Source organism: Ipomoea nil, unplaced genomic scaffold (genome assembly GCF_001879475.1).
Source record: "Ipomoea nil cultivar Tokyo-kokei standard unplaced genomic scaffold, Asagao_1.1 scaffold1102, whole genome shotgun sequence".
NCBI classification, from domain to species: Eukaryota; Viridiplantae; Streptophyta; class Magnoliopsida; order Solanales; family Convolvulaceae; genus Ipomoea; species Ipomoea nil.
The window spans coordinates 201,956-210,909 of NW_017617530.1; the positions used below are offsets into that span (position 1 = coordinate 201,956).

The 8,954-nt window shown below is 44.6% G+C and overlaps 1 protein-coding gene across 1 annotated transcript; it reads right to left on the reverse strand.

Annotated features, from left to right (window-relative positions):
- Window positions 1-721: 721 nt before the first annotated feature.
- On the reverse strand, window positions 722-1,281 carry LOC109183305 (auxin-induced protein 6B-like). The gene has a single exon (XM_019333396.1). It carries the CDS (start codon window positions 1,181-1,183, stop codon window positions 776-778), a length of 408 nt encoding a protein of 135 aa, XP_019188941.1. The 5' UTR covers window positions 1,184-1,281; the 3' UTR covers window positions 722-775.
- Between the last annotated feature and the right edge of the window lie 7,673 nt (window positions 1,282-8,954).

The window sequence follows — 8,954 nt, forward strand, 5'->3', positions numbered from 1 at the left end:
ATTTTTTAAATTCTTATAGCAAAAAAACAAGGAATAAAAAAATGAAGTTTATATAGTACTATAGTAGTAGTAGTAAATTAGGTTACATTATTGTAGATGGCCGACATGGCCATATATGGGATCCATCGTAATATGCAAATATACTAACGAACCCATACTCTGTCCGTTGTATAACTTGTATTTACTATAAATTTGATTTAACCTAAAGGGTAGCTCAAGTGGCAAAGGAGCTTCTTTGTGGGGAGATCCTAGCTAGGGTTAGTTCGAATTTGATTCCCACAAGTGACAGTTCCTATTGGGCCAGCTCTCATTCCTCCCAGAGCGAACATGGATTAGTAGGGTGGATCCTCGGGAGAAAAACTCATTCCTTATGGAAAGTAATAGGGATACCATCAAAAACAATCTTTTCACACCCCAGATTAATGACAATGCTAAGAAAATAACTGACGAAGAACTTTGACTATTAGTCTATTACAATTTTAGTTCGAAACCAATGTCTATGCAAAAATGTCATTGGAAGAGCTGCTATAAATACAATTCGATTGAAATTCGACTAAATCAGTCTTATTATGATAGATAAATTGAAATTTATTGGTTTTTGGTTGCAATGAAATAAAATCGTTAGCAAACCCTAAAACCCAAGGTAAATATAATATAATATATATATATATATATATATATATATATATATATATATATATATATATATAGCTTTTGAATTGGTTACTGGTGGATAGATATATCTATATAGCTAGCTACTTTAATTTATATATATTTAGAACAAGAGTTGTTGAGTTGTAAAAGAAGAGCTCTCTTCTACCCATTGGTCTGCAAGAATCTTCTCGAGCTCACATGGCCTACAAGGAACCATGACTGCGCCTTGATGGTGGAACCCATACTCCTCCGCAGCTTGTTCCAACAGCTTTAAGAAAGAAGGGTTCGTTAAACAACTGAGCGGTACGATGAATCTCTTGAGCTTGTCGTCATCGTCCACCGCCATTACCGCGAAATGCCCTTCTTTAACGTCATTCGGGACATCATCGGACTCCTCGAAACGATTCGCCGCCGATGATGACCTCTTGCTGCCCATTAGGAAACTGATCTTCTGAAGCTTTTCCACCATTATCTTCAGCCTCGTCGCATTCTTCTTTTGGCCATTTTCCCTAGACGACGACTTTGCCATGGCTTTTGGTTTTGTGATATATGAATTGAAGTGAAGTTGTATATGATGAGGATGCTAAGGTGGGATATGTATATATAGAGTGTTTGTAATAGTGAAGGGGGATGGGGTCAAGTGTAAGATTAGAGTGAAATGGGTGTTAATACAAGAGGAGACCATTGCATGTGGGTGAGGTTTCATTCTATCCTTGAAACGTCCCTTTTGATTATTATTAGCAAATAAACCATTAGAAATTAAAACCTCTTAATGATTGACTAATTAAGTGATAATTTCTCAACAATAATTTTTTTAGGTTATGTTGAAATCTTAAGTAAATACTCAAAAAAAAAAAAAACATTTTATTTAGAGATTTTGTGCGATGGAAAAGTGGATAATTATAAATGTAAAAATCTTTTTAAGCAAGAATGAAACTAAGTATGCAAATAAAGCTAAGTGCAATATGATAAAGTGAGAAAAATTTATAGTGGTTTAAGGATTGTGTAATTTCTCTATTCTGTTGTGAGGATGCCTTACCACTTTTTGAGAAAGTTTTATTGTAAGAAAGATCTCATTTGATAACATAGTTAGCTTATCAGTCAATTTTGACTTGATTGACCACATTAGCTATTTAACTTGGTTAACCGTTAATATAAGTGTTTGGTTAATAAGGTTTTTGTAACATATTATTATTTCAAAATGCTAACTTTTTCAATCAACTTTTTGAGAAAATAAACTATACCGTTAAATTAAAAGATATTTTGCATGTAATCAGGTATCAGTTAACATCTAATTTACCAAATATTTTGCTACAACCAGCTAATACTCTAACCTAGTCAGACCCGCTAACCCAATTCGCTAACAACTATTTTCCATACACCCCCAAAAACTTACTGCTCCTTTTAGACTTGTCTTATGGCCATCACTTGCGAACTGTTAGAGTCTTAATATATTTATGTGGCTATACTTAGTCATGCTTTTAGATAGCCTATAGTGTAGGAGTCATTTAGGTGTTCTCTTGTATTAAGACTCTCAATTGTAACAGTTTCAATCAATCAATCAATTACCGTTACTTCATCTGATATCAGCTTAGCGTTAGGTTCTCTCCGTATCCTACCGTAATCAACCGCCCATGTCGACTCACTCGTCGGAACGTACTGTCACTGCCGCCACCCTCTCCCCACCGACCACCACAAACTCACTCACCTCCGCTCTCTTTCATTGCCTAACATTTACTATTTTTGATCCTTTGTTGTGTATGGACGGTTTGATAATATTTTTACAAAGAAAACTTCGGGTCTTAATTTACTAACTTAAATTACGCATCATCAAAATCTAATTTGAAGTTTAATTTATTCCTAACACATATTCCATCTTTAATTTCTTTCTTTAACTTTTATTGCAAGTATTTGTCCCAAGGCAAACAATGATTGGTTAATTAATTAACTGATTTTTTTCCTCTCATTTTGTTGGGTAGAAGATTGGATAGTCAAGTTCAATATTTTATTATTGAAATGTGATACTATTTACTATGCAAGTATAATAATTATAAAAAAAAAAAAAAATCAACAACGACAATGAGGGTGTAATGAATTGTAATAAATTAATTGATAAATAAAGACAATATTAGATGTCATTGAAATATCATGTCACTCTATATGACATCAATCATTTAATAATACGTCAATTTAGTTTCCAGTCACTTGGTGAGTTGGTGATACTTTAATTAATAAAAAGAATAGAAAAAATAAATGTGATAATTTCAAAAAAAAAAAAAAAAACTACATATTTTCACTTGTGATAGTGGCTTTCATCTATTACAGACACACTACATTACATATATACAAAATGGAGTTAATTCACGAGCACGGGCTTAGCTCAATAGTTTAGTGGATAGTATTTAGAAAAGTGACCAAGGTTTGAATTTTAGTGGTGACAGTATGGGAATTATGTCCAACCCTGTTTGCTTACTCATTGAGTCACTGTGATTTACATGCTCTGTCTGGTTGGGGATTCAACCTTTTTGGGAGAAGAAAATGGAGTTAATTCCACCAAAAGGATCCTTGTTTTTTTTTTTCTTTTTTTTTTTTTTTGTAATAATTTCAAATTTAGTTCCAGACTATCGCTTTTGTCATTTAACATCCTAGACTATTATTTTTTGAACTATTATTTTTTGAACACTTTTAGTTATTCTCATGACTTTTCCTAATTTTAGTAAAGAGTATTTTTGTCTTTTCATATTGATGGTTTTATTGGGACCGGGTCCACCATAAACCGGGTATAGGAACATAGGACGGGGGGTAGGGCGCTAGGCCCAGAACAATGCTTACAAAAGCCCGAGGTACAGGCCCAGAATGGCAGCCCAATTACAAAGAACAAGGCCCACAGGATGGGCTATAGCGAACTATGCTACTGGTAGGAATCGAACCCAGGTGACTGGATTGAGAGTACAAGACCAAAACCACTAGACTGTAGTGCTTACCGTGTCTGAGTTGCCCCTTAGCCAAAGATCCAGGGCCCTTATTTATAGCAAGCCCCCCTCCTCCTCTGGCGTCCGCGTGTCCCACGTTGCTCCTCCCCCACTCCGCTTGTTTATCGCCATGCATGTCACGTCGCCACTATCCCCGCGACTCCCGCATCCTCCACCATGCACGCCGCACCTACCTCCCCACCTCAGTCGTACCTACCTACCCCCTCACGCCGTACCTACCCCCCTCATGCCGTACCTACCTCCCCCCTCACGCCGTACCTACCTCCCCCCTCACGTCGTACCTACCTCCCCCCCTCATATCGTACCTACCTACCCCCTCACGCCATACCTACCCCTCTCATGCCGTACCTACCTCCCCCCTCACGCCGTACCTACCTCCCCCCCCTCACGCCGTACCTACCTCCCCCCTCATATCGTACCTACCTACCCCCTCACGCCGTACCTACCCCCCTCATGCCGTACCTACCTCCCCCCTCACGTCGTACCTACCTCTCCCCCTCACGCCGTACCTACCTCCCCCCCTCATATCGTACTTACCTCCCCCTACCTCCCCCCTCACGTCGTACCTACCTCCCGCACCTACTTCCTCCCGCATTCCGGTCCATGTTCTTCACCCTGGCCCACCATGCGTGCTTGTCTTCCAAGCCCAACAAGACTTGGTCCAACCTCCTTCTTTCACCACCCCCACTTGGGTCAATACTTTCCCAATAAAATGGACCCCTAGGGTCCCATATCCCCATCACAAGTCCCCCACTTCTTTTAGGCATCTTGATGCCTAAAGGAAGTAGAATTCGGTACAACTACCTCCTTTCTTTCCCAAACTCAACCTCTAGTTCCCAAGCTTTCATGATATCCCCATCACAAGTCCCCCACTTCTTTTAGGTATCTTGATGCCTAAAAGAAGTAGAATTCGGTATCACCACCTCCCTTCTTTCCCTTTCTCAACCTCTCGCCGCCACCTTCCATTATCACCATTGTTGTGCGTCACGCCATTACTCCGTACCTCTGCCACACACACCGCATGTTGCCCTGGCCTTCGCTTCATCACCTAGTGTCGAGAGGTCAAGGTGACTCCTCTATTGTCACTTCTTGGATGCTTCTTGCACTATACATCTCTTTTGTTGCATTTATTTAGTATGCTTTGTCAATTTCTCCATGATGCACCTGCATGCTTCTTTTAAATATTCAATGGATGTCTTTGCTCCTTCTCCATGCTACAAATATTCAATGGATGTCTTTGCTCCTTCTCCATGCTACACCTGCATGCAACCTTCCTTTTTTTTTTTTTTTTTTTTTTTTTTTTTTTTTTTTTTCTTTTTTTTTAAGGATGAAGGTAACTGAAGATTGTAGGACGGGGTAGTGTGGGTTGCGATAACCCACACGCCCCCTCCGCCAACGCCATGCGGCTTGCCGGGGGCAAGTCCGCGCATGTGGGTTGCGATAACCCACACGCCCCATCCGCCAACGCCATGCGGCTTGCCGGTGGCAAGTCCGCGCATGTGGGTTGCGATAACCCACACGCCCCATTCGCCAAAAACCATGCGGCTTGCCGAGGGCAAGTCCGCGCATGTGGGTTGCGATAACCCACATGCCCCATCCGCCAAAACCATGCGGCTTGCCGGGGGCAAGTTCGCGCATGTGGGTTGCGATAACCCACACGCCCCATCCGCCAAAAACCATGCGGCTTACCGGGGGCAAGTCCGCGCATGTGGGTTGCGATAACCCACATGCCCCATCCGCCAAAACCATGCGGCTTGCCGGGGGCAAGTCCGCGCATGTGGGTTGCGGTAACCCACATGCCCCATCCGCCAAAACCATGCGGCTTGCCAGGGGCAAGTCCGCGCATGTGGGTTGCGATAACCCACATGCCCCATCCGCCATGGCCGTAGAGCCAGCATGCATAGCACGTAAGAGCACATAGGAGCACATAGTTGAGGTGGCCGTAGGCCAAGCATGCAGAGCACATAGGAGCACATGGTTGAGGTGGCCGTGGGCTAAGCATGCAGAGCGCATAGTTGAGGTGGCCGCGGGCCAAGCATGCAGACACATATGAGCATATAGTTGAGGTGGCCGCGAGCCAAGCATGCAGAACACATATGAGCATATAGTTGAGGTGGCCGTGGCCAAGCATGCAGAGCACATAGGAGCACATAGGGGCACATAGTTCGGGAAAATAAACACAATCTTTACCTAACTAAGTGTTCAAGTGTACTCACCAGAGTAGCGTCTCGATGTGCTAAGTGTGTTACCTTATAGGGTAGCTCCTCTTGCGAATCAACCATTTGGGCGTACCTCGGAACCTTGCTAGGATGGTAGAGACTACAAACACGGGCTAGCGATCCCCACAGACGGTGCCAATGATGGTTTTATTGGGACCGAGTCCACCATAAACCGGGTATAGGAACATAGGACGGGGGGTAGGGCGCTACGCCCAGAACAATGCGTACAAAAGCCCGAGGTACAGGCCCAGAATGGCAGCCCAATTACAAAGAACAAGGCCCACAGGATGGGCTATAGCGAACTATGCTACTGGTAGGAATCGAACCCAGGTGACTAGATTGAGAGTACAAGACCAAAACCACTAGACTGTAGTGCTTATCGTGTCTGAGTTGCCCCTTAGCCAAAGATCCAGGGCCCTTATTTATAGCAAGCCCCCCTCCTCCTCTGGCGTCCGCGTGTCCCACGTTGCTCCTCCCCCACTCCGCTTGTTTGTCGCCATGCATGTCACGTCGCCACTATCCCCGCGACTCCCGCATCCTCCACCATGCACGCCGCACCTACCTCCCCCCCTCAGTCGTACCTACCTACCCCCTCACGCCGTACCTACCCCTCATGCCGTACCTACCTCCCCCCTCACGCCGTACCTACCTCCCCCCTCACGTCGTACCTACCTCCCCCCCCTCATATCGTACCTACCTACCCCCTCACGCCATACCTACCCCCTCATGCCGTACCTACCTCCCCCCTCACGCCGTACCTACCTCCCCCCCCTCACGCCGTACCTACCTCCCCCCTCATATCGTACCTACCTACCCCCTCACGCCGTACCTACCCCCCTCATGCCGTACCTACCTCCCCCCTCACGTCGTACCTACCTCTCCCCCTCACGCCGTACCTACCTCCCCCCCTCATATCATACTGACCTCCCCCTACCTCCCCCCTCACGTCGTACCTACCTCCCGCACCTACTTCCTCCCGCATTCTGGTCCATGTTCTTCACCCTGGCCCACCATGCGTGCTTGTCTTCCTAGCCCAACAAGACTTGGTCCAACCTCCTTCTTTCACCACCCCCACTTGGGTCAATACTTTCCCAATAAAATGGATCCCTAGGGTCCCATATCCCCATCACATATTTTTCTTTTGTTATTTTTTAGTTTCAACCAGTTTAATTGGTTTTGAACTTAGGTAACCTTTGATTTTTAGTAATCGTATTTTTTCAACCGATTTTTAGTAAAGTCCTAAACCAATTAAACTGATTGAAACTGGAAAAAATAACAAAAGAAAAATATGAAGAGACAAAAATTGTTAGTATAGTTATTACTTTCTACATTATTATTGTATATTATATGATTGTATTTATGTGGTGTTAGAATAGTCTTGAGTAGTTATAGTGTGATGCTATTAGTCAGGTGTAGGTTAGAGTTTGATATCTGATATACCTCGGTAATTCCCTATTGTTGAGTGAACGATTGAATCGACTTCTCTAATCTGGTATCAGTCAGGTTTCGATTCTATCTCCACCTCCACCGCACAATCTTTCCCCCTCTCACCGTCCAATCTCTCCGGCCATGTCGATCAACTCATCGGAGCACACCGTGTCTGCCGCTGGGTCTCCCTCGCCGGCCGGTGGAAGCTCACTCGCCGGAGCACACCACTACGTATCAATGAAGCTTACGTCCAGGAACTTTCTCTTCTGGCGTACGCAGTTGATACCTTTCCTACGCGGTCAAGAGCTTCTAGGCGTTGTCGATGGTAGTTTTCTATGCCCACCGGAAACCATCACCGCCACCCCATCCTTCGGGGACTCCTCCAGTGCAGCGGCGGCGACACTCACCCCTAATCCGGCGTATAGCACATGGGTGAAGCAGGATCAGTCGATCCTATCGCTTCTTGTTTCTTCCATGTTGGATGAAGTGCTGCACTTGGCGCTCAACCGGAACACCGCTGTCGAGGTTTGGACCTCCGTTACAAACGCTCTCGGCTCCTCCAGTCAAGCTAGATGCCTGAACCTGTTGGGGCAGATTCAGACGCTCCGCTAAGGGAACTCGACCACCGCCGACTACCTAGGGCGGGCAGGGGTTCTTGTAGAATCACTGGTTCAGGCCGGCCGGCCATTGTCACTCATGGAGCAGAATTTCTACGTTTTTCATGGACTCCGGCCGGAACTCAAGGCGATTGCTACTTCTCTCACTGCCTCAGGGAATCCGGTCACCCTCTCTCATTTATCGAATTTTTTGCAGGCTCACGAGTTCATCCTCGTTGACGACTACCCGGCGGTTGACGAAACTGTGTTGCATACGGCCTTGTACGCTGGTCCCGGTCGTGGACAGAACCATGGTGGCGTCCGACAGTCGCAGTCCAATCCAGGCCGTGGCGGCCAGAACAGGGGTGGCCGTGGCGGCCGAGGGGCACCGCAGTGTCAGATATGCCGGTGTCACGGCCACACCGCGGTTTACTGCTACAAAAGGTACACCACGCAACCACTGGCGCAAGCCCATGTGGCGTTGTCCGGCGAACCTCCGGTAGCGGCAGCAACCCCTCCGACGGACGGCTGGTATCCGGACACCGGTGTTAGTATAGTTATTATTTTCTACATTATTATTGTATATTATATGATTGTATTTATGTGGTGTTAGAATAGTCTTGAGTTGTTATAGTGTGATGCTATTAGTCAGGTGTAGGTTAGAGTTTGATATCTGATATACCTCTGTAATTCCCTATTGTTGAGTGAAGGATTGAATCGACTTCTCTAATCAAAATGTCCTTACTAAAAATAGAAAAAGTCGAGAGAAGGACTAAAAATTTCCAAAAATAATATGTTGTGATGTTAAATGACAAAATGATAGTATGAGACTAAATTTAAAATTGCAACCAAAGACAATGGACCTTTGGTGGAATTAATATTAGGACTCTACTAGTAGTATTAGATTAGATCTCTATTATATTAGTAGTATTAGACTAGATCTCTATTTCGTGTCTTTATATACTTTGTATCCGCTGCTCTTGATTAATACACAGAAAATATATTCTCATCTGGTATCAGCTAGGTTTTCTCTAATGGAAAATGTCGGTGTTAATGACGGCTCT

Coding starts and splice junctions, on each gene's coding strand:
- LOC109183305 (XM_019333396.1), bottom strand. CDS start 1,183: ATGGCAAAGTCGTCGTCTAGGGAAAATGGCCAAAAGAAGAATGCGACG.